Source organism: Pungitius pungitius, chromosome 6, assembly GCF_949316345.1.
Source record: "Pungitius pungitius chromosome 6, fPunPun2.1, whole genome shotgun sequence".
In the NCBI taxonomy this organism is placed as follows: Eukaryota; Metazoa; Chordata; class Actinopteri; order Perciformes; family Gasterosteidae; genus Pungitius; species Pungitius pungitius.
Genome location: NC_084905.1, coordinates 18562535 through 18588344, shown reverse-complemented (window position 1 = coordinate 18588344; position 25810 = coordinate 18562535). Strand labels below are relative to the sequence as shown.

At 45.9% G+C, this 25810-nt stretch overlaps 3 protein-coding genes and 1 non-coding gene across 9 annotated transcripts in view; 1 reads left to right on the top strand and 3 right to left on the bottom strand.

Annotated features, from left to right (window-relative positions):
* The window catches only part of srpk2 (SRSF protein kinase 2), a 42438-nt gene extending 27379 nt beyond the window's left edge, over positions 1 to 15059 (bottom strand). For 3 of the 5 annotated variants that reach the window (XM_037450911.2, XM_037450912.2, XM_062563030.1), the window contains exons 1-2: positions 14926 to 15058; positions 14618 to 14684 (exon numbers count right to left, since the gene is read on the bottom strand). In XM_037450911.2, the coding sequence (XP_037306808.1) occupies positions 14618 to 14684; positions 14926 to 14941 (83 nt within the window). In that variant the 5' untranslated portion in view covers positions 14942 to 15058. Of the gene's footprint in view, positions 1 to 2495; positions 3214 to 14617; positions 14685 to 14925 lie in introns of those variants that run through there. The other 2 variants (XM_062563032.1, XM_062563031.1) reach the window with 2 other exon arrangements.
* A 1080-nt stretch (positions 15060 to 16139) lies between these two features.
* On the bottom strand, positions 16140 to 16213 carry trnat-agu (transfer RNA threonine (anticodon AGU)). The gene has a single exon. It is a non-coding gene; the product is annotated as a tRNA-Thr (tRNA).
* A 434-nt stretch (positions 16214 to 16647) lies between these two features.
* On the top strand, positions 16648 to 23320 carry pus7 (pseudouridine synthase 7). 2 transcript variants are annotated; one of them, XM_037452209.2, is made up of 18 exons: positions 16648 to 16840; positions 17023 to 17136; positions 17679 to 17975; positions 18073 to 18157; positions 18661 to 18777; positions 18850 to 18994; positions 19451 to 19468; positions 19748 to 19859; positions 19990 to 20067; positions 20196 to 20324; positions 20499 to 20624; positions 20715 to 20776; positions 20871 to 21031; positions 21193 to 21319; positions 21602 to 21703; positions 21844 to 21973; positions 22119 to 22210; positions 22495 to 23320. In XM_037452209.2, exons 3-18 carry the CDS (start codon positions 17689 to 17691, stop codon positions 22629 to 22631), a joined length of 1908 nt encoding a protein of 635 aa, XP_037308106.2. In that variant the 5' UTR covers positions 16648 to 16840; positions 17023 to 17136; positions 17679 to 17688; the 3' UTR covers positions 22632 to 23320. The 2 variants fall into 2 exon arrangements, with proteins under 2 accessions (XP_037308106.2, XP_037308108.2); XM_037452211.2 differs by lacking the exon at positions 19451 to 19468 and having other exon boundaries at positions 16651 to 16840.
* Positions 23321 to 23941: 621 nt separating this feature from the next.
* Positions 23942 to 25525, bottom strand: LOC119196255 (endonuclease domain-containing 1 protein-like). The gene is made up of 2 exons (XM_037451792.2): positions 25193 to 25525; positions 23942 to 24639 (listed from the first exon to the last, which is right to left on the bottom strand). The coding sequence occupies exons 1-2, from the start codon at positions 25487 to 25489 to the stop codon at positions 24034 to 24036; spliced, it is 903 nt and encodes a 300-aa protein (XP_037307689.1). The 5' UTR covers positions 25490 to 25525; the 3' UTR covers positions 23942 to 24033.
* Positions 25526 to 25810: the final 285 nt, after the last annotated feature.

Here is a 25810-nt window from a genome sequence, read left to right as displayed (position 1 = left end):
TTGTGAGCGCAGGCGCTACGTGGAGCTCAACGCGCAGACCCCAGAATACACGCCGACAGAAGGTGAGGCGAGCAACATCAAAGACGTCGAGGTTTATCCGCCACTTCTAAAGCACTCCTTCCTCCCCTCGGCTGCGAGGCAGCTTTGCCACAAATCCGGTAAACTCGCGACCTTTGGGTGTTTATTTGTCAACTTTTGCTTAATCCTTAAACAAAGTCCCTTCAGATGGGATGTAAGCCCTCCTCCAAGACAGCGTTGCTTATGACCTCAACAGAATGAAGCTTTAAGACGCTCCCAATCAACAAGTATGTCAAAGTAAGTATATATCCTCACACACACACACACGCACACACACATATCATCGTCATCCTCCATCCATTCCCATCTCCGCCATGCCTCCAGTGCCAAGTTACACAACAGGGATCGTCTTCCTAATGCGAGGATATTGTCACAGTGCCGCCTCTTGCTCTTTTTTCAGGCTCAACCATCCGTCCATCACGTTTAAAACACAAAAGTTAGCGTTCTTGTAGGGTGAAGAATTGTTTTGTTATGTCCCAGAACCAAGCCAAAGGCAAAACCTAGATTTACATATAAACCACAATAAAGAATAGGTCCAACTGTGCAATGTGCAAAAATCTCATCTGCAATGAATGGATCGAATGACCCTAACATGTATTACGAGAGCAATGTATCACTATACACACTTAACCAAACTATTTACTACGCTTTATTTGTCATTGAGCAATAATAACAACTGTGAATTAATTTGTTTAACCATTGATTTTCTGCTGAATTCAGCGGCATTCACGCTGCCATACGTTTGCATTGGCGGTGAAAGACACAAATCTCTTCTTGCATCTTTAGAAGTTTGATCTTTACTACCATTTGCTTTGCCATGCCAAATCTCTTTTGTGAGCAGCCAACCAATGCAAATCAACCCCTTAATGATGCACGTATGCTCTTATTCAAGGCAAGACCTGCTGTGTCTCGTATCTGCAGCTATCCAGCCCAAAAAAGCATCCCTAGCTGTCCATGTATTACTCCCAAAGCACGCGGCTTCACGTCTGATCCTCTGACCGCGGTCCATTCCATTCCCAAACTTCTCCACGGATATCCTCATCACGATTGTAGAGAGAGAGAGAGAGAAGATGGAAATAAAAATCCTTGTGATCTGCCACGCTATTCTCAACTGCCCACGTGGTTAACGCCCGATTCTGTTAAGGCCCGTTTACCTCTGCCTGTCCCGCGCGATCCCACTGTGCTGGAACATGAGTGTGCCAGTCTGGGGCCCCCCCCCGACCCCCCCCCCCCCCCCCGCCCGGCGGGCGCTGACGTTGCGTGGAAGGCAGCGCCTCGGCCTGATCGCAGTTGGCACAGCATCAGCGACTACCTGAGTCATCCGGTCCGCCCGCTCCTCGCCCTCCAGCACCTGTCAAATCGAGCTCTTTCGCGCGCTTGCACACACCGAAGGAGGAATGTGGGCACGGCCCGATTAAATCTGAATGGATATGGTTTCGAGTGCTGGCAGATGAGAGGTCTGGACACACACACACACGTCACGACTTTGGCCGATTGACCGTTTGGATTCACGGATCAAAACAAAAAGTTGGAAACTAACTAAAGGCAACATTACTCTCCTAACTGGAATCATTCCTTAATTTACTGTCTGCGGTCAGAGCAGCAAATCATTTACAAGTGATCATATAAACAACTGTCAAAGATATAAAATAGTTTGATCTTGTCAGTCTGCATGTAGAAGTCTAATGTCAGATGTATTAAATGTGTGATTAAATGGTTTAAGGGGCTATTAATCTCTATGGTAACATAAGAAAAGCTGGCTTCTGGGCCGTGGATACATGTGCTTGGCATATTTGTGAAATGAACTGTCTAAACCATTTATAGTGATACTGATGTGTGTTTGTATGTTTGCACAGAAGCCTTGTGGCACCCAGAGGCGCCGCGGTTCAATGATGCCGCGCGCTGAGGTGCTTCATGTGGCGAGCCGCTGTCTTGCATCGCCGCTGAAAGGCTTTACGACTGATGCTGCTGCTGCTGACTGGGCTAATGTTGACGTTTCTTGACACAAATGAAGAGACAGTGTGTGAGTGTGTGTGTGTGTGTGTGTCTGTCTGTTCTTGTTATTGATGCCATAGATGTTGCAGCCGCACACGGGGGCCTGAAGCGTGCGTAATGCACATGTATGTAGAGGATGCAATGATCACAGCACCATTCAACAATGACCTACTGCGTTACCCCCCCCCCAGATTCCTGTGAACCAGACAATTGCAGTAAGCAGCTCAGGATACACAGACTGGGACAGAAACAGAAAGAGAGAGAACACAAAACATGGAGGCGCTGATGGGGTGGGGGCGAGATGGGGGGGGGGGGGGAGCGGAAGAATGCTAAATAACAGATAGAAAGAGAGAGCACGCAGACATACGGGGCTGAAATGATAGATGAGGACAGAGGGGAGGAGGAGGAGGAGGAGGTGTTACCTTTCGGGGGACGAGGATTTCTCCGAGTTCACGGACATGAGCGGTGCCTGTTAGCCGCTCGCTGGCCAAAGGACCACAGGAGACGGCGAAATGGAACAGAAAGCCGCTTTCTCTCCTCTCACCCTGTCTGTCTCTCTGCTGTGTGTCTGGGTATAGGAGAGGAGAGGGTAACTGCCTCCCCTCCTCCTCCTCCTCCTTCTCCTTCTCCTCCTCCTCCTCCTCCGTCTCCTCTCTTCTCCTCTGTTCAGAGGAAAAGAAAGGATGGAGGACAAGGCTGCGTGAAAGGGTAGAATGAGCAGCGACTGTGCACTGCACAATCTGGCTTAAAGATTGTGCAGTCTGTCTACATCTGTGTGTGTGTGTGTGTGTGCGCGCGTGTGTGTGAGCTGATAGCGGGAGCAGCAATGTCAGTCAGGCGCCCCTCCTCATGTCCCAGCCTCCTCTCTCTCTCTCTCTCTCCCTTTCCTCCCTTCCTTCCTTCCTTCTCCCCTTTTCACCTTGCCTGTCTTTCACTCCCCCCCCCCCCCCCCCCCACCTCCCCTTTTAGTCCTCCTCGTCCCTTTGTCTCCTTCCTCTCCGGGTGTCGCCGGTTGATCTCGGGCGATGAAAGGAATAACACCAGCTCTAGATCCACAGTGTCTGCCTCTGTATCCCTCCCTTCCTTCTCTCTCCGTCTAGCTGGCTCTATCGGGCCTTCTGCAGCTCTGCACAACAACAGAGTGGAGGGGCGAGCTGGAACGTTCCACTCTGGCTACAGGCAGAGGGGTGTTGGCTTGCCAGAGCAGCAGACTGATGTGTATCTTTCTCCTTGAAGCGTACGGACCTCCCCCCCCCCTCTTTCCCTCTGAATAAGTTCCTCTCTTCTCCTGTCTCTATCTTTCTCTCTCTCTTTTTCTATCTCCCCCCAATTGCCTTATTACGACATCCTGTATCTCAGGGCAACGCCGTACAGATCTGCCTTGATGCACCCCCCCCCCCCCTCTCCTCCGTCTTTCTCAAGCCCAGTTTCTATCTGCATCCTTCTCGGATGCTGGATAGTGTGTGTACATCACTTACTGTACATGAATGTGTGTGTGTGTGTGTGTGTGTTTTTTCCTTTCTGTTCGCAGATGGGTCTTCTTTTACATGAGTGAACAGCTCACCGAGAGGTCGCCGGAGGGTTTGCAACGACGGAGGGTCTGTCTCCCTCTACCAATCTGACCTCGATATTAGCGCGTGGGTGCGCGAATGTATGCGCGCATGTCTTCTGTATGCATGGGTGTGTGTTTGTGTGAAAATGCACATTGGGGTTTGAAAGGACATCCTGAGGTTAACCTGACTGACTAGTCATGCAGGGAGTGTCCAGGGGGGGAATACATTGTACAGTGTACAAAGTGGTTACTGTATTTTCTCTTAAATGCAAGATTATTCAAAAGATTTGCCATTAGTTGGTGAGACGTAAGACAAAAGAGGCGAGCGGGTGAATAGAATGAGTCAAAGCTGGGTTCAATACAGAAGTTATGCTGCTATGAAGCAGCTGTCCCTTTAACATCACTGTGTGTCGCAAATGAATGAGTGCTATACGGCAATATTAGATCTTCCGTCTTTTCCACCAGTGTGATGAAGAGGAGGAATCCCACGACCCCCGGGTTTATGACCCGACGCCTTCAAAAGTCCAAACATCCGTCAGCGTCAGTTGTATTTTGTGTTAATGCTTGAGGTAAGCGTGTCTCCATGCTGACATCAGCATTTTGATCACCGAGCAGCAGCAACAGCAGCAGTCCATCTTCATTGTGAAGGTGCTTCGTTGTCCAGGTAATGCATAGAGAACCATTAACTTGGTTACACATTCAGAAATGATGGAGTCGTCATGAAAGGCCTTCCTTTAAACCACACTGTGAAGGAAAAAATCATTTCTGTTGCATAAACATACTGCCAATCGATGACTGTGTGACACCGTGACCTTTCGTTTTTGGGACAGAGCAATTTCTGACAATTTCGTGGAAAGTCAGAGCTCAATGAAAAGATGAAATCGTGCCATCACGCTGCAAGTCAATTGAAAATCGTGATACAGTAAAGTTAAGTCATCACGGCTATTGATTTTGTACAAAGGCGTTTTTATGGTTATGGCAGAAATACAGATGCAGGAAACATGCCTGGGAGACAGAGACAGAAAAAAAGAAGCAACACGATCATCCCCTTTCTCTCCCATCGCCATACAGTTCCATTTTCCCCACATGAAAAGGACCACATTAGGCACACATGTCTCTGAGCCAAGCTATTGTCCTCATTCTCTGTGGATGTGGGCCAGTGGGGGGGGGGGGGGGGGGGGGGTAAAGTACACACTCGGTCTCAGGCAGCAGGAGCAACATTGAGCTAATATGAGAGGTCACACTGCACTTCTTTTAATCCTTTTACTTCCCGTAACCATTTTTGGGGGAGGTAACGGGAGATTTTAATTAGTATGGCTGAAGCTATTTATTCTGTTGCAGTTTTTACAGAAAATGCATCTTAGCGTATTTTAATGTCTATTTAATATTCAAAGAGCAGAAGTGAATGTCCCGATATTTTTCTGAGAAGCGCTACTCCCACTAGGCCCAGATATCACGGGTAACAAAGCTCATTGATGTTCTGCCCTGATTTTTAATGGGTGCCGTGTTACAATACAATACTCCCCCAAAATGGAAAAGCTCGTTCACGTGGTGTGAAACATGCACGTGCACGCACCCACCCCCACACAAACGCATACATCGACTCGCACAGGGTTTCAATTTGCAAATTCAAAGGCTGATTCTCGTTCTTTTTTTCAGAAGGAGTTGGAGCAGAAGAAGAATAAGAAAGATGGGGAGGGGGGGGAGGGACAGCGTTGATGACTCTCATGAGCAGATATATTTTGGGAGCCAGTATTGAGGCTGCCGGGAGCTATCTTTAAGCGGCCTAGTTCTCCTCACCGCCTGGTGGATGCTGAGGAGAGAGAAGGGGTTTATGTGTGCTAACACACACACACACACACACACACAGGTCCCATTGCAAATCGCTGCGGGACAAACAGTACACACACACACACACAAATGGGGCCGCAGAGCGAAAGTCGCAGCAAAGCACAATTCCAAGAAGACAAGAAGACGAATGCGCACGGCGTGGCCTGTGGGGGCGCTAACACAGACGGGCGAGAGGCCTCCACTTCTACGCCGTCGCCTTTGTTGCTGCCGTCTGCAGAGGAAACGCTGCCCTCAAGTGGTTCATCTTACACAGTGTGTGTGTGTGTGTGTGTCTGTGCGTTTAGAGCGGTCAGTGCGCAGATTGATTGACATGCTGGTAGCCTCGGGTTTGCCTCGGGTTTGCAGCTCATTCTCTCTGCTGCAGACTTCCATATGGGGCCCACTCGCCTCTTTTGGACTCTTCACTTCGAGGCCTGTGGACAGCGGATGTAAACCCGATCACACGCACCACAGAGGAGGAACGCGCATAAGAGGGTATAAATAGATGTACAGGTTCACGTTGTCGGCACGGGCACTACTATGGTACTTTTTACCTCACAATCTGCAGAGGTGGCCCTGGCCAGACTAATGGTAATGTAACTATCTTAAAAGGTTTCTCTCCATTGATTTTAGGACAAGTTCACTGAAAGAGTGAGTTCTGCTGAGTGTGTGAAAACAAATGAAAGATGTCTGGAGTGAATGCAGAGCGTTTATTACATGGAAAATCGAGTCTTGTGAGAAAGAAAGGACGTCGGATAGAGCATGACATTATATCTATTTCATTTGGGTTCCATGAGGCGTCGAGGTTTGATTCGTTTTCAGAGTTTTCTAGTAATGATTAGGACTTGGATGCTGACGCCTGCCAATGACATGATTCATTTAGTATTTTACTTTCAACTTCAGATTCTGACAGATTATCTACAGACTAAAGGTCAGGATATCTCTGCCTTTACTGCTTATGATGTGTCTATTGAACCTGATGTATTGGGCACATAACCGAATACATAATGTTAAACGTTAAACGTCAATTTTACTAATTAAGATTACCACTCAGTCTGTTGAAACACTTTTAAAATGTTTTCTTCTATACTCAAAACTGGTTTGGGTCCAACCTCCTACTAAATCCTCAGAGTGCTTTTTTGACAGTTCACACTGGTTTCCTTGGGCAATCGGCTCCCAAATCTGTAACACCTTCTTTTGTTATATTAGCACCAAAGTGGACAATTCAAACTGCACAAATGGAACTAACAGTTCATCAATGATCGCTGTATGATTTTAAACCTTCCCACACACACACACAAACACACACACACGGACACACACACACACACGGACACACACACAGAGTTACCGGTCAGTGTTGAGTGCTCGTAATTCATCCAGACGTGGATGCACAGGTAAGCAGCTTGCACTTTGTGAGCCTCATAACGCCGGGGAACGCACTGCACAGCAATGCCTTTCAATGCGTGCACTTTGCAAGTTGAAGTGTTGTTTGTGTTTTCTGTGTGCGTGCTTTAAGTGGGTGAGGAGAGAGAGAGAGAGAGGGGAGGAGGTGGGGGTGACATTGATTTTTATCCCAACCACACCCACAAAATGGCCGACCTGGCCTTTCACTCCACGGACGGAGGAGCGGGTCCAGCAGCCACACTTAACGGGGACGAAGGTGTTTGTGTGATCGGTTCATAAAGTAGTTACTGCTAACACGTACCCCCCCCCCTTATGCTGGGCGCAAAGAGACTTCCTGGAATGGGTTGTTTTGTGCAACGACAATTCGAGACAAAAAAGTATATTAATTTGCTACAATATGTGACATATGAGAATGATATCTGGCTGAAACAATTCATCGATGATATCTACTAAGACTAAAAGCATCTTTGATTGCTCCTTTCAGACCACAAATGACTTGCAAAAACAAAATTTAAGACTAATAATTTCATGTTTCTTGCAAGTATGGATGAATAAAACAGTGTGCTGTCTAAATCAGTAGTGAGCTTTTTGAAAATAAGCAGTGTTTCTTTAATTGCATTATTAAATTACAATAAATTTGAATGTTATTCATATGTCACACTGGTTGTGTTTGCAGGCATGACGATAATTGACTCAAGAGATCAATAAACTGTTTTAAAATAAATACAATTCTTATAGTTTGACCTTCCAAATTATGAAATCTAATTCATGGGTTCCCATTTGAAGAGTGCTAAGAAAACCAATTATATGAGGACTTGTGGAAGTGATTTGGTCCTTTACTGGCTCTTGGGCCAATCAATACAGTGACCCTTGACCTTCTTGTTAACCTTGAAACCAGTTTGAGCATCAAAGCACCAAAGCAGCTTGACAACATGAGCAGCATCTCGGTAACTGATCGTCAGAAATAGGTTCTCTACAATTAACTGAAGATGGACCTAAATTCCACGAGGCTTAAAGAGAAAAAAAAGATTTAAAAAAAAAGTTCAATGTAATGGTTTTGGTGTAAATAAGAGCTCTGAGAACAACTGTGCTTTAGGGGATTGTGGAATGCAACAGCTGACTCAGCATTTCAATGAAACTACATTTTATACAAAACGCCCAAAGGCAGCTTAAGATAATTTATGTGATTTATTATCAGAATAAAGGCAAATCATAGAGGATTTACTTGACAGTGTTTGCAAACAACAAATATCACTTCCTGCAAGATTCATTTTCACAACTGAGAAAGATAAGATTAGATAAAAGAATCATGCCAAAGGTAAGAACTGCATCAATGATCGGATCATGTGACAGAGGGCCTGACCAGCAGGGGGCAGAGGAGAGCCGCTGTGCTGTGAGCAGCTCCTTCCCTCACAGAAGTACTTCTTGCCCTCTTAGTGTCTCCTCTTTCTCCTTCCAAAACGACCCACTGGCCACTTCAGACGTGGTGCATGAGAGGGACAAATCTCGGTAGATTTGCTCGGCTCTTTTCTGGCCAGCCCTCTGGAAACTAACTCCCCGAGTCAGACCAACAACTCCTTTGACAAAGCGCAGCGAATTCCACAAGGAAAACCCATTTGGTCGGACCCTAAAAAAACACGTTGAGACGCTTTAGAGGAGCAGCACGCCTCACTGGCGGCGTGGAGAAGGAGAGCTTCAATCGGACATTCAACACAGTGGTCCAACTTCTACAGTGTAATCGATTATACTGTATAATAACAATAATAACATCCCATTCAGGCACCACAGAAGAAGCAGCTAATATCACATTACAATTCAGCCTGTAAGGAAGATGAATGATGACAAATACCGGCTCTATTCGGGTTATTCAGGATCGGTCACGTGGACTGTAGAGATATAACTGTTCAACATTTCCTCCGAAACGCATTGCTCAAGGGCTTTCCTTTTCGATCAAAGTTGCAGTAACGTATGGAGGAAATGACGATGTTTACGGTGAAAGGTGTCGCATGTGGGGAAAAAACTAACAGCAGCAGTTCCACTAAGCATTTTAGAATATATTCTACACAAATTGTTTTTGGTTTTACAGCCTGGTATACTGTACTTCACCCTTTTGGATCAGGCGGGGGCGGTTCTAGCCCATTGGCTGCCCTAGGCGATACTAGGCGACCCCCCCCCCCAACCTACCACCTAGGCCCACTTTGAACCATAACCTTTTAAAAGTTAGATGAGAATATTGATACCAACACTACTTGTGTGTGTTTGTGTGTGTGTCAATAGCACCGCTCTTCATTAAACTGTTGTACAATACCGTGCATGTATATATAAAAACCGTGCTGCATATATATATATATATATATATATTTGTATATATATATATATATATATATATATATTTGTATATATATATATATATATATATATATATTAGTGCTGTCAAACGAAAACAAACAAAAACAAATACTTAATCACGATTTATCACATTTATGGCATAGTTAACTCAAAATGAATCACATTTAATCGCACATTCTAAAATTGAAATTTTATTTCATTTATATCTCATCACTTCAGCCCCATTTCCAGCAACAGCGGGCAGCTGTTTTCAGTTTTTGATAAAGGGCTTTGATAAACCCACAGTAAGCCACAAACACAGGATCAAATTAATTCTGCTCAGCTGTCACCACCAAATCTATCGCTGCAGGCTCCCGTAAGATTAGTTACACCTCGCTGTCCTGAAGTGTGAGAGAGAGAGAGAGAGAGAGAGAGAGCGGCCATGACAACAAGAATACAAACGGGACCTTGTGTGTAAAAGGCTGCGACTCCAACATTAACAAAGCAACACAGACTTAAAAGCAGTCTGCTTTCTTCAATCAGCTGTGTGTGTGTGTGTGTGTGTGTGTGTCCACTAACTGCACGCTGCCCTCCTCTTGACTCCCTTTCTCACCTTTCTTTACTCCCCCCTCTCCACCCCTGGCTCTTGCCACTGGTCGACCAGACACCAGCTCACACCTGAGATCTCTCCTTTTCTCTCTCTATCTTTTTTTTTTCGCCACCTCTCTAGCTTTTTCGGGGCACGCCTCTCTCTCTCTCTCTCTCTCTCTCTCTCTCTCTCGCTCTCTCGTGACGCAGCTCTCAGGCTCCGCCCTCAGCACCGGCCATCGGCTCCACCCGGTCCGGGGTGCAGTATTGATGAACGGAGGCTTTATTAGCGGAGCAGTAAAGAATATGCCCCTCCAGAGATCACATTTTGCAGAGCTCACGTCTGTACGACACATGGCCGCGCTGGGCCACGGTGGCTTCCTCACTTAAACTGGGGGGGGTCTGGCCACGGGTGACCGTTCATAGCTACTGTACTTGGACTCACCAGTTCCCCTGGGGAGTCCATTCAATTCATTAAAGGGGGGGGGGGGGGGACCTTTTGCTTACTGCTTGCTAATCAATAAAGCGCAATGAATGGCTATCAGACTGATCTTACACGTGACCATGAATAATTCAATGGAACATTGTTTTTTGGGAAAGGCACTGTCCGACAAAGAGTAAGATGAGACGATTGATGTCAATCTCAGATCTGTCAGTCAAACATAAAGCTGTTTTAGCAGAGGAGAGCGATGCAGGAGGCGGATTTAGTCCTCTTCACAAACAGCTGGGCCAGCTGAGGAGACCACTGACACCCTAAATGTCATCTCTCTACGTCACGTGTCCCTCCTCCTCCAGTTCCGGGATTTCATTAAAACCTCGAACGTGTGATTTTCAAACCGCGACAGCCTCCAGCTCCAGCTCGCCGCCCGATGCCAGTGGACAAACTGAGTCTGGTCCGTGCTCCCCCAGCTCCGGGGCTACAGGCTGGGCATAACCCAGAAGGAAAATCAATGCGGTTTACCGCGCAGGTTGTGGAAACATTAGTCAGCTGGTTTGGAGCAGCTCGTTCGATGCAGGACGGCAGCAGAGGGGCCTCGACCGGCCCGGCTGGCGGACAGATATCCGGTAGGAATATTAGCATTTAGACAAGTTGAGCCAATGAAGGCTATTATACTGGTGTCGCTTTGTATATATTTCACCCTCTCTCTCGACCCCCCGAGGCGATTCGGGTATGCTGATCCACATCCATTGGATCTCCTGGTGGGCAGACACGTCTAACGCTTGGAATTTAACTGTGTGGATCAAACGTTTGATCTTTAATCAAAGTTACCAGAGGATGCCAATGCGATGAAGGGGGGGACTTGTGACGGGGCAAAGGTCAACGAAAGGCTTGCTGGTCAACATTCTTCAATCACTGTGTGTCTGTACCAGTAGAAGCCGGGATTGTGGTCATTGCCGCTCCGCCCGTAACACAAAACCACTGCATCGTTGTTGTGGTTGTTGTGAGCCGCACGGGCAGTGTTTCTATGGCAACATGAACAACAAAAGGGCAACAAAGGGCACGACAGCCTAAACGCAATAAAGGGAAGGACGATAAACTTCGACAAATGAGGTTGCAATAGCTATGAGCCCGTACTAAACAAACGCAGTTGGAAAAAAAGAGTTTTTTTTGGTTAAACTAAACAACAACTCCAACTCAAAACCAACAGCACAGTGAGAAGTGTACATCGCATCGCACTAAAGAAATAAATGTGCGTGTCTAAATACTAAAAAATATAGCAAAGTTTCAGATAAGCAAGACAAAAACAATCTGTCAGCTGAATAAAGAGATGAGATCAGGTTACGATGTGAATCCATAGCCTAAACTTCAAAAAGGTCTACTGGGGGGGGGGGGGGGGGGATGGATGATAGAAAGAGATTGTGTAACAGAGTGAACTCAGTGTGAACCGTTCTCCTGGGCCACAACCAAGTTCAAAGCATCTCCTACTACTCCACCTACAGACCCCGCACGCACACAGACACACACACGCACACACACGCACGCACATGCACGCACAGTCAATACTGTGTTATTTTTAGTTTATAAATTCAACAAAAATAACAACCGGTCTCTTTGAGTTTTGCCGGCATTGCACATCGAACAAAGGCGATGAAAGCTGGGGGAAAAAAAGGCTTTGAAGAACAGACTCACGAGGCCAACACGTCCAGCCCTCACTAAGAAACTTGCCCTGCAAAGCGAGCCATGCAGCTGCTGCGTTTGATCTAATGCCGAAGATCAAGCTTGATTGTCATTTAGCACGTGGCCCCTCACAAGTGAAGCAGCGGAAACCCTTTAGAAACAAACGAGTCATTCTGTTTTTTTATTCTGTGAATGACGGGCGTCTCGGCGCAGGAACGGGCGCTGACGGGCGTCTCGGGGCCGGAACGGGCGCAGGCGAGGCTCTGGGGGCCGGAACGGGCGCAGGCGAGGCTCTGCGGGCCGGAACGGGCGCAGGCGAGGCTCTGGGGGCCGGAACGGGCGCAGGCGAGGCTCTGGGGGCCGGAACGGGCAGAGACGGGCGTCGGGGGGCCCACTTGGGCTGGGACGGGCGTCGTGGGTCCGGGTCAGGAGCCGGGGCTGGAGGGGTTTGTGTCCTCCTCCTCCCCGAGCTCTTTTTCCTCGGGTTGAGGATGTCCCGCAGCTCGAGGCACGCCTTCTGATAACTTCTGGGCCCAAAAATGAAATCAGTTTTGCGAAGAAAAAACGGGCTCCTCACATCCAGGTAGTCCGGGCCCAAGTCACACCAGGAGTCTGCTGAGTCCTTACGTGGTCGCGTCATTCTGTCACGTAGGCGTGGAGGTGCAGGCGGAAGCAGGACTCAAACGCAGGGTCTTCCACGAGAGGTGCTCTTTATTCCAAAAACAAACCAAAAACCAAAAACCAAAACCGACGTGCTCCAACCACGGGAGACATTTGACAATGACGCGACAAGGGACAACAGGCACACGGGGCTTAAATACACGAGGGAGGTGCAGGTGATTGGACACAGGTGGAAACACTCAGGCAATCACGGGACAAGGCAGGAAGTGAAGTTAACCCAGGACCACAAGGAACATGAAACTTCAAACTAAAACAGGGAAAGAGACCAAACCGTGACAGTCGGAAGCATTCGTGCAAATCCACCAGGATCCTTTTGGCATGTGATGGTTCCAACATGGGCTGGAAAAACAATATGTGGAAATCTAAAAATCTGGGATCCAAACCTGATCAACAGAAAACCAGAAAGCCACACATTTTTGTTTTGTTTTTAGTTTTAGTTCAAACATGGGAAGTTGCATCAGCTGAACAGATCAAAGAAAGAAGGCAATGCATTGACTGCACGTGAGAACACATTGCTCTCAATGGGAAATTTTAAATTTGTGGTGGAAATGTGTGTGTGTGTGTGTGTGTGTTCAGTGGTTCCTGGACACAAAGCTTTCCCCAGCTTTGTGAAGCGCTTCCCGTAGAGGCTAAGAGGGTCTCTGGATCAAAGTAGATCCCAATCCCAAAAAACGAAAAGTGAGTGTGTGAGCAAAAGAAAGTGTGAGGGAGGGAGATCCCCAGCAGAGAGAGAGTGTGAGAGAGAGAGATGCCACTGTGACCCAGGGCCTGGATAAGCGTCTGCTGGATTATGAGCTTACCTCATTTGCTTCATTGTACAGCCTGGGACAAATAGTCTATTGACAGAAAACTAAGCAGCAATTATTTTGATAACCAATTAACTGTTAAAGTCATTCCAAAAAAACATCTTTAAGCTTCTGAAATGTGAGAATGTGAAGGCCTTTCTTTGCATATTTCATATTTAGAACCAACTGGTTAATTTATTGTTCAAGAATATGATGAGCATTTCATATTGAAAAGAATCACTGAGTGCAGACATATTTCATTGTGGCTATCGTTAAAAATATATCTTGAATCAAGAGTCACTTGTTTTCTCATTTTCTCAGTCTGCTTAATCCTTATCCACAGTTAAGCTCTATTGTATAAATCCCAGCATACACTGGGACAAAAGGCCACATCCACAAGGGGCCACCTGCTCTCAGAGCAACCGCTGGCTTTATAAATTGATTTTTTATTATTTTCATTTTTTATTCAACGTGCAGGTGCTTTGCAATTCCAGCATTTTCGAGCAGCAGACAACCCCCCCCCCCCCACCGCCTCCTAATTGATGCCTATCCTCTGCTGCCGGTGACGTCGCTCCAATAGCATCACGCCATGAAGTAAGCCCCCACTCTTCCCACTCCGATTCGCATGCACTTTACAGAGCCACTGCGCTGCACACACTCCAGTCCGCTGCATCCATTCACGCTGAAATACTCCTGCATCTCCCCTGCAAAACCACACACACACACACACACACACACACACACACACACACATCCGGCAGGAAACAATGTTCCAACGAATTCAAGAAAAGTTACATAATGAATGTGAATGTGAGAGATTCCCAAATATGTTGGGTGATAGAGAGGCTTTTATTTGTCTTTATTACATCTTACCAAAGGGCCATGGAAATGACATCTGTCAAAATCCTTTTTGCCATCCCCAGTCACAAAAAAAAAAGGGCCAATCCATCTGGAGGCTCTTAGTAGTGAATATAACAAGGGATGCATCTTGAGGGTGGGGGGCTTCGGTTAAAATGTTTATGGAGTCAAGCGTCGTCCTCGTCGCTCAGACCCGAGTCGTGTAACGTGAACGGCAAGTTGCCTCCACACTCCACAAAGCTCAGAAGGCTCTCTGATATGTTCTGAATACACGCCTCGAGCCGCATGTGCGCCAGCATCACGCGCACATGGACCCGCAGCCAACGGACCCGACGGCCAACCCCCCCCCCCCCCCTCCCTCCACCCCACGCGTCACCGACCCCCGCCCCTGCTTACCTGAGATGGTGAGCCGTTCGGTCTTTCTTTCCCTTCGGCCTCCTTTTCCGCGCCTGGATGGCCATCACTGTCCGGGTGAGGTGACGTTTTAACCGCGGGGGGAATGACCGGGGAAGGGTGTCGGATGGATGGACGGGGGAGACAGGAGGAGGAGGAGGAGGAGGAGGAGGGGGGGGGGCGGCATCATTAGGCGCGTTTAGCGTCGTTTAGCATGCGTTGATAGCGTTAGATACACACGTAACTTTCGCCATCTTTCAGAATAAATACAAGCAGGAGCGTGGTCAAGTTAGAGGCGGGAGGATACGCACCTTTCCTGGAGCTCATGTTTCCTCCTCTTCCCCTCAGAAGGAGCGGGCGGCTCAGCGGTAGCAGCGTGATTATTTCTCTCTCTCTCTGTCTGTCTCTCTCTCTCTCTCTCTGTCACTAACCCTCTACCTATAGAGGGCACGCGCTCCCTCTGGCGGAAGTCGCGCGCGTCCCCGCGTAGACCTGCACCACATTTCATATCCAACAGCAGGACATACAGTATGTATATTCAACTACATGTAGCCTAGTGTTAGCCCAGCCATGTAGCATTTTTATCTTGGTTACATAATAACTGGAACTTTTGTTCTTCATGATAAATGATATGCAATATAATATCCAATGTTCTCCTATTCAGTTTGAACTGAAAAACGGGTAATGTTTTATTAAAACATCCAGCATAAATTCAATGTCTGCTTTGATCCTTGTGTGTATTTTAAAAATACATTTTTTCTTTCAAGAATTTTATTTTCTAAGAATTATTTTGGTATGTATGTTTATTTCCTAATCATGGACATATCTTACAGCACCACACATTTTGGTTGTTTTGGGGTCCAGATGAACAATAAGGCCTATGTTCTGTAAGCCATCAAAAGAAGACCTTATAATAGATATGTTGCATGACAAAGGTACAGGAGTTTAACAGTGATCTGTTGAGGTGACGCCTCCACTTTTATATTTATTTATCAGAATGTATGTACTATTACTATAATAACTTGGTAGCACGCCCATGTTGCCTCTATACTATTTATAGCGTTAGCTGCGTTTTCTGCATTGCTTTCTGCAGCCCAATGCTATATGCAATTCTATCAAGATTTATTGTACTTTTAATGTAGATTTTACTGCTGTACATTTAACTTTCTGTTTTGATCACTTAAGCTTATTTTTAATTGATTGAGATTAGGTACAATATTGTGAAGTTATCAGTCAAAGATCACCTTCAGAAAAGTAAGATTTGGACTTAGTTGTATATTTATGGATAATAATTTCAACAATGTTGAGGCCAGTAATTACAATCTCGTAGAAAATGTTTTTCTTTTTTTTAAATCTGCAACAACTCATGTGTTAAAATGGTCATGTATTCATTGTTATAATAATGATGTATGTTGACATGAAGATTACGTAAAGAGAAAGGTGTGGTGACAAGAGAGACATATTCAGGGACAAATAGTCGACATACAAATACATTTTTACACAATTAATTAACAACAATGAGAAAAGGCACCGCTGAGATTCGAACTCAGGATCTCCTGTTTACTAGACAGGCGCTTTAACCAACTAAGCCACGGCACCGGTGATAATTAGGGTCGATACATAGACAACATAAAGAAATAAAGTTTTCCAAACAGCGAGGTTTATGTTGTTTTATGTTTAACTTGAGCAACCCATGTTGGCATTGATACATAAAAACATAACTTCTCATTTTAACTCACTTACTATGATGATCTTATGAATCTGTTTAACATGTATTGCTCAGTCTAATTGAAAACAAATAACGTAATGCTCTAGCTCATGAACACATCTCACAACACATCACCTTTTTAATGCTTTAACACCAGTACATCTGGTGACTATATTTATTGTTGTCTTTCATTAACATGTTTTATCATAATTTTGGCATCCAGGTATCCCGCAAATTGTTAAGTCATTGTTGTTGTTTTTTTTATTTATTTTATTATAACTATAAATCCATGTTCCTGCTTCCACATGCCGCTGCTTTCTCGCTTTGACCCCCATTCGGAGATTCTCACGGAGAAATCCGTGACTGACAGCTCGCTTAACCAAATGTTTGCACTGGGCGGGCTTTAGGCGATGACGTACTTCCGGAACCAAGCACGCACACAAACACACACACACACACGTGTGGGAAAAGCTGGCGTTCAACGCTGCTCGTACTCTTCTGTATATCGCCAAACACGGGTAGGTGAAATCTGACTTTATGCTTAGGAGAGGTTTATTGCTTTATTTACACATACCAGCCGCCATGCTAGCCACGCTAACTGTAGCCAGCGATGCTAGCTCGCAGGTGACAGTGCGAACGCGCTAGCGGATTTGCTAACTTTGTGGACGTCAGCATCGCGTTGTGTTTGTCTCTCCCCAAGTGTTCGTGTGAAACTCGGGCTCGTTAAAAATTGCCTGCAAGTGATTGGCAACACTGAGAGAGGAAGAGCTCCCCAGATATCCACCCGTTTCTCGCCTCCTCAGCTCAACAAACCGTAAGTCCGCAGCATCTTTTATTCTAGGCCGTTGACGTGAGTTTACATTTCAGACAAAGTCTTGACGTTACATTAATGAAGTTCAGTTTTAATGTGCGAGTTACTAGCGATGGTGTATAAAACAAAATGCATCATATCATTTTGTATTTCCTGGATAATGTTAACTTGATTGATTTAAAGGACACTCGAGGTAAACGTAGGCTACAATACACTGACCCTGAAATGCCTCGGCTTCTGGAATAATTCTGGATCCTACATATCCCACAATGCAACGTCATAGCGTCTGTGACGCTTTGACTTCCCCTCAAAGTTATAAACCCAGGGGAAACACTGATGTCCATCTTGAGACCGTGGTTCTCTGTGGAAATCGTAAAAGTTTTAATCATCCACAAAATCCTCGATGACATTACAATGGTGGTTTTCTCCGTAATCCCACACGACAATTCATCTTTATTACACGTAAACAATCTGTGAAGTAACCCATGGTCGTCTGTATTTGAATAAACACCCAGTTCTGGTCTGGTCCGTCTCCGTTTTCACAGCTCGGCTCCGATGGCCGAGCCTGAGCCCGAGCCGGTCCTCGTTGGAGAAAAGAGGGGCTGTCCAGATTGTGAAGAGGAAGAAACGCCGACAAAGAAACCAAGAGTTGAGAAGGATCAGGAGAATGGAGGCCCTCCCCATCACGGGGAGGAGGACGAGACCACTGGCGACGCAAGCGATGGAGAGGAGGAAGTTGAGACCTTTGCGGACATGATGAAGCATGGCCTCACTGAGTTGGATGTGGGCATCCTAAAGTATGTCAGTAACCACGAGGGCTTCTCTGGAATCCTGAAGGAAAGGTTCGTCCTCCCGGGTCATTAAGAAGTTTATGTCGTTTCTCTCCGTTTGTGCTTGTTCAACAAATGATATTTTTGGTTTTTTTTGGCTTGTTCTCAGATACTCTGATTTCGTTGTGAATGAAATCAGCAAACAAGGCAAGATTGTGCATTTAGACGACCTCTCCGTCCCTCCAGAGGCTGAGGTAAGATATTTGCGTTTCACTTCTCTATGATGATGGGACGAAATAGGATTTTATTGTGGATTGCAATGAATTAAAAACTCAATTAAATTAATTGATTATGGTGAAATTTTCTCTAAATGCCTGAACCCGCTCAAGCCTTTTTTTGGGACACTATGATTACCTTATTTAAGACTGATTATCAGTGATGCAAAACAAATTAGTTTCTTAATCAAATAAATGTCATGTCAAATAATCTTGAGAATGTTGAAGTCCCATTTTAAGAGTTTCAACCATAATAGTAATAATAATAGTAATACTTCTTAGCTTCATGGACGAGTCAACCTTTAGAATTATTTGTTTCTGAATGTTGGAGATGAAATGCTCAAAATCATTAGATATTTAGACTTTGATATAAATAGCAGTATCTGATAAGGCTTTTAGGAAAACAAATTATACATGAAACCTTTTATAGAAGGCAAATATCACATTGAGTTTCCCATGTTTTTGTTTTTCATCTAATTAAGGAAGTCCCAGAGGTTGAACCGCAGCCAGAGGATGCTGACGTGCTGACTGAAGAGCAGAAGAAGCAGCTCGGGGAGCTTCAGCTCTACAAGAATAAAGAGGACAATGTCTCCATTGAAGTGAGTTTAGACTTCCTGGATCCATTTCATTACATCCCTTAAAGGGGTTTAACATTAATCCTCTTTCTGGAGGTGGTTGATGACACTAAAGAGAAGCGCACGGTCGTCCACAAAGCCATCAAGACTCAGTATCCTGGTCTGGAGACAATGACAGAAGAGAGAGACGGGCGCAAGTTCATAGTGGCCTACCACGCTGCTGGGAAGAAAGCTTTAGCAGGTATGTGGAGAGGAGCCGGAACCCGATGCGAGCCTTTTAACTCCCTGTTCTTCACCAGTAAACCAGTTAAATGACCAGAGAACGGGCTCATTGCATGTGTACCTTAGGCTCACGTGTTGCATGCAGCTGTGCATGGTCGAGATCAACACACCTGCATGATACTGCTCCAATATTTCTCACTAACGCTTTCTTATGACTGACTTTAGTTGTTGAGCGGATTTCAGATTTTTGCTCAGAATTAACACTTTAAAAGACTGTACGGAACGGGGAGATTCAGTATTGTGGTGCCTTGACCAACCCTGCACCCATATTGCATAAACCATTTAAATGCCATTATTCCCGTCTCAGGCCCATGCATGAGGTTTCACTCCTCACAACTCACCGCGCAATAAAAACTAAATATCTCTTTCTTAGTAACAATATTTTATTTTCCTATTGCTCCTCTCTGGTGGACAGAGGTCAAAGCAACTGCAGGTAAGAACCTGTTCTCCACACAGGAAAAGGTTCAAATCCAGAAGGAGTTGTACATCTTTTGCTAAAATACTTTTCGGTAAATAAAATGTTACTGAAGTTTATTTAAAAAAATGTATTCAATTATTGCATTCACAAAGTAGTTTTCTTTACAGGCAACCATGTGGTAGTGCACAATATGCACATCTTTATATATTTTATTTTTTAAACTCTTGTTTTTTTTTGGCTCAACAATTTATAATCTTTATTTCAGTGCAACCTTTTCTTCTGTGCCCTCGAAAGCTCCAAGGAAACACTTCTGGCCCAAAAACCGCGGCAATTTCTGCCACTTTGTCCTGTACAAGGAGAACAAGGACACCATGGACGCCATCAATGTTCTCTCAAAGTTCCTCAGGTCTGAATGTAGCACTTGAAAAATGCGATCATCACTTGATGATAAAAGACGGATTGACCGTTTTCATTTCTCCATCAAACATGATTGTGGCCGAAAACCATTGTTTAAACAATAATCTGTGTTCTTCCAGGCTCAGACCCAACATGTTTTCCTACATGGGAACCAAGGACAAGAGAGCCATCACTGTGCAGGAGATCGCTGTGCTCAAGTGAGTGTGTGCATCCATCTCTCTCAGTGCTGGAGGTGTTCCTGCTGTTTCCAGGGAGATGATCTCTGGTGCATCAGCTTGTTGTGCAGGATCTGTAACTCAAGAAAACACTGTCCCCGTCTTCTCAGGATCACCGCGGAGAGGTTGTCTCACCTCAACAAGTGCCTCATCAACCTCAAGCTGGGAAACTTTTGCTACAAAAACCACCCTCTGAAGCTGGGCGAGCTGCAGGGAAACCACTTCACTGTGATCATCAGGTCAGCGGGGGCTACTTCTGTGGAGGTTTCTCTTCAGTACAAAAGAGCCCTTTCCTGGGCTTTAGTGGGAATGCTGGTTCGCTCACACCAACTACTTTGCTGTGTATCCCGCAGGAATTTAGGTCATGCATATTTTAACAACTTCTTCTGACCACTGTTTCATTTGTCTTCCAGAAACATCTCGGGCACAGATGAGCAGGTCCAACAGGCCCTGACATCCCTCAAGGAGACGGGCTTCGTCAACTACTATGGCATGCAGCGCTTTGGCACCACAGCCGTGCCCACGCACCACGTCGGCAGGTAAGGCCATGACGCGAGGAGACACTCGCACACCTTCAGATAATGACGTGACTGAAGGGGTCGTTTTCCTCCTCTTCGGGCGGGGTTTAGGGCTATCTTGAAAGACAACTGGAAAGAGGTGGTGGATTTGATCCTGAAGCCGCGTCCTGGAGGTGATGACCCCTCTTTTTAGCTTGGTCCTGCTCACGTTCTTTTGCGGTTCAAGCAGTGTGTCAAACGTTCCTCCATGTTTTCTGCTCTCTCCAGCCGAGAAAGAGTTCCTGGTCCGCTGCAGGGAGGAGTGGGCGAAGACTCAGGACCCAGAGGCAGCCCTGAAAAAGCTGCCCAACAAGCGCTGCGTTGAGGGGCAGCTGCTGCGGGGCCTGTCCATGTACGGAAAGAAGAACATCGTCACTGCTTTTGGAATGGTTGGTTCGTTTGTTATTCTACTAAAGACGTGGAAAATGTAAGCGAGACGTATGGAGCAGAAGTAGTGAAGCCAAAGCGATCATCCAATCAAACCTCGTTACACACACACAATATTTCCTGTATTTACTTAGTTTTTTCTTTTCTTTTTTTCTTCCTTCAGATCCCTCGTAACAACCGGCTGATGTACATCCACAGCTACCAGAGCGCCGTGTGGAACACCATGGTGAGCCGGAGAATCGAGGCCTTCGGCTTGAAGGCTGTGGAGGGGGACCTCGTGCTCAAAGGAAGTAAGTAGTTCACATTTAAAGGAGCAGTTCTACCAAAAGAAAACACCCTTTTAAAAGTTTTGGATAGATTAGACTAATGATGTACTACATGTTCATAACTGAGCTTTAGGAGTTGCTGCTAGGGATTTCCTCTGTTTCCACTTTGTACGTTGAACAAAATAAATACTGGCTGTATTTTCGTGCATAAAACTAGTATTGTACTTATTATCTCTGTTTTAATGATTTAATAATGACCCCTTAAAGTGCAAATGCTGCCTACTGACATTGTCTGTGCTCTTGAAGCCACAGCACACGTGCTGTCTGCAGCGGAGGCAGAGGGCTGCTCCATCCATGACATCGTGATGCCACTTCCTGGGTTTGACGTCATCTACCCCTCTCATCCCGGTAAGAAGCTGCTCCGTGGCATCTCATTTGTTTGCCCATTGCATCGGAGGGATAGCTGTGTGGTCCTGGCACTGACATTCAAAAAATAAAGTCGAGTCCTGATCTCGTAGCTGACTGCCGTGATTGTGTTCGTCTGTCAGTGGGTAAAGGTTACAGAGAGCTGCTCTCCGCAGACGGGTTGGACATCGACAACATGAGACACAACGTGAAGGACTACTCTCTGGCTGGGGCCTACAGGCGCATCATCATCAGACCCAGTGATGTCACCTGGTTAGCACCTCATTGATTACTAGTATATTATTTTTTTCAACGTGAAATAAGGAGGCTATAATATCCTACTGCAGTTATCTGAAGCACACGGTAGTACTGCAATGCCTCTGACCTGGTGTTTTGGGGCATTTGTTTCTCTATGCAGGGAGATAGTTCAGTACGACGACCCCAAAATCTCCCTGGTGCACAGTGATTTTGAGAAACTGGAGAACAAACCGGCTCCCGTCTTCAACAAAGGTACAGTTTTGTTTAAATAGCGAGCAACTTTTTGTGATAAGAAAAAGGTGATTCAGATAGATACTGGATTATATCACCATTGCAGCATCTGTTGTCTTTTTTTACTTAAAACATTACCAAACACAGCAGATCATGGTGCACAGAGATTTTTTTTTACATGCATCCTGATTGATTTTCCTCGACTGTCCCACCTTCACGACAAGGCCATGAGCTTTAGGTGTATATCAGATGCATAATGTGTTTTTGCACGCTCTGATCCAGTTTGTCTCTTCTTCCTCCCGCAGAGGGGAAGTACCGGGCTCTGCGTATGGAGTTCTCTCTGCCTCCCTCAACCTACGCTACCATGGCCATCCGAGAGGTCCTCAAGTTGGACACGAGCATCAAGAAACAGACGCAGCTCAATACCACCTGGTTCAACTAAGTCCGACGCACCCGCTGGCACCAACTGGACCGCTGTGGCAGAATGTAAAGCTCCCCTAAACTGTGGCTTCTTACTGTTGTTGGTGGTTTTTAGTGTGTCTGTGCGCGTGAGAGAGAAAAAATGGGTCCTGTGTGAAGCCAAAGGGGTATTTCTTTGAAGTATAAAGAGCAACAATATATCATCTTTTTTATGTTTTTTTTTAGTGTTTTTGTGCAGAGATGACTGTCTGATGAGTAATGAAATACGATATTGAATTAACAAGACTGTGACTCGTACGTCAATCCCTGCTGCTCAGGGGGCCCCAACCCTATTTGTACAGTATCTTTTTTCTTTTTTTCCCTTTGAGGTGAATGTGTGAATTGAAGAGAGACATTAAATGCTGAGTTCATGATGGGAAGTCTGTCTTTGTCTGTTATTACAATTGCTTTAATTGTATCATGAGATTCTTTTTAATTTAATCCACTGAAGAAGCCCTCTTTCCACCTCGGAACAATACTATTCACGAAAGTGTTTAGCTTCATACATATTGTCTCCCTCTACTGGCCCTCAGAATTAACTGCTGACAGTTGTTCAGGATGTGAATTTTATTTTAGACTCTTCAGTATCCTGATGTTCTGGTTAAATGTTCATCTGCCTAATTGTATCATCATTTAGATCTTACAATAAAAATACTTATAAGTGGAAAACTATATGTTTCATCGGAAAGGATTTTTTTTTAGCTTTAATTGCGAACACTCTTGTGAGGATAAAAATACCAAAAGGAGAAATCTTGAAATCGCCAGAGTTCTTCAGAGAATTAATTTGTCTTGCTCTCTGTTGCAGAGGTTCTCTGTGGCGCCACAGACAAGTGGCTGTATGTGAAAATGTAAAACAGTTGGTGTAATCTGTCTGCTGCACAAAAGGCTCACAGAGGCAGGTGTAATTCCCACTAATGATTAAGAGGCGAACGTGAGATAAAAGTGAATGAAGAGTACAACCATGTAGGGTTTTGATAGCCAGTTTATGCATCATCGGAGTCAACAATTAATTTATCGGATAATTTGCAAGTTTAGAAACGTAGCTTGGTTACAATTGAGTTTTCTTTGATATTGGCTGACCGGTTTTAACATCAGAATCAGTCTAAAAAAGATGTATATGTTAGTCAAATTGTATAAAAACCAGTGTAATAGTGATGTAGCTAACAAATATTATATGCAAAACCTTTAACTGGATGATTGGAATCTAATTGAGACGTGTGGGCGACAAGTTTAGGTTTATTTAAGAAAACTAAGTGTTAGATTACTTAAAACTTTTAATTTATTATTTATTATGAGATGATTCACTCCTACTCAGCTGCTAAATGTTAAAATTTTATTGACAGAGTGTCAATCCACTAAATAAGAAGGACCCCGTGCACATTCCCTCAAGGCAGATGCACGGCACTATTGCCACCGTTGTGAGGCACGCAGTTGTCATAGAAGACCTGGAAAGAGCCGCTGACGTAGGTGACCTTCTTCAGGAACTCCTCCAGCTGTTGCACCGTCATCTCCTGGACCTTTCCGCCCTCCCGCTCGTTCATCCCGTGCGCCGCGAACGCGGGGAACTTTGACCGCTCCGAGTACGGCGCGTTGCGGTCAAAATCAATGCAGCAGTAGGCCGACCAGAAGTAGGTGGGGATGCCCAGGCGGTTGATGTTGCGCCGGCGGATGGTGTGGCCCGAGGTGGTGACCCCGGTCACCACGTAGGCGGCGCCGCGGCAGTAGTTGTTGAGCCGCCTGCGGATGGTGTGCTCGTGCTTCTTCCAGGGCCCGATGTTGAACTCCCTGACCTGGGGCACCACGTTGGTCAGGGTGTAGGTGGACGCCTTGTCGCCCGGCGCCGCCTGGTGCTCGTCCGGGTTCAGCTGGCCGCGCTCGAAGGTCACCGAGTCGGAGTAGTCGTCCAGCACGGCCTGCGCGTCCTCGAAGTTCCGGGGGACGTTTTCCGAGGGGAACTGCTGCATCTCGCGGGAGTCGGAGGCTGCGGAGAGCTGTCGAAAACAGTAAAGGATGACACTCCTCCACCAAAGGATCCCTTTTTTTATTTTATTTGTGGTGGAAGATTTTGCACAGACAATCGTAAAGTAAGAAACAAAAGGCTCTGAGTCAAATATGCCTTTCTCCGTTTATTTCCTTGCAAGGGAAGAAAGGTCACAACAGCTACGTGCTCTGCAGACTGTCATGAACCTTCTTGCCCCCCCCCCCAACAGAACGAGACAGTTCTTATACCTAAGTTCAGTTATCGGTGGCGTCAACAGAAACCTTGACCACCTTGTTGAGTATCTACAGCCAGGATACTGGGGACATCAAATCCATGTAAGACACGTCAGTTCTTTGCCCATGGCCTCGCCCTCCCAACAGTTGAAATCAAATCTGGTTACACACATATGACCCAGTTTGTTTAGTCTCTACAGCATGGATGCTGAGGACATTTATCAGTGTGGAACACTTCAGCTCTTAGACCATGGCCTTTCCATCTCAGCACTTGCAATTGATAAACTGGTTCTACAAATGAAGCACCCAGGGGGGGGGGGGCCCTCTTACCTGTGGCTCATACATCCAAGGCACGTCCACCTTCTTGGAGCCGTCCGAGCGCTTGAAGGTGTACGCAGAGTACACGGGGATGTGGTTGCCGGTGTCGTACAGGGTGACGAACCGCGGGCGGCCCTCGTAGAACTGGCAGATCTTCTTGAACGGCTGCTCCTCGAGCCCCCGAGGCAGGGTGCCCATGTACAGGAACTGCTTGCACTCGGGCGAGAGCTTCTCCTGCACCTCCGCCGCCGCCACCGCAACGGCGAGGAGGCCCAGCAGCGTCCGCCGCGCTCCGTTGCAGACGACCATGGCGACTCGTGCAGTTACCGCAGCGCGTTCAAACCCCCCCTTTGGAAAACGGTGTCCGGGCTGTGTGTGGACTTTACCTCTGTGCTTTGTAGCGTCCCAGGCGTATTATGCAAATTCTTATCTTTTTTGCACTTTACAAGTCGTAATGAAAATGAAAGTTCCTGCACAAGCCACAGGAGCTGCGAGTAATTCTGTCTGACACCACTGAAATAACACAGCTGAACATTGTGGGGAATATTAATCAAGAAGAGGCAGAATGTTGTTTTAATACTGAAGACGTTTTGCTACCAATATCAATAATGAATGTTCCGTTTACAACAT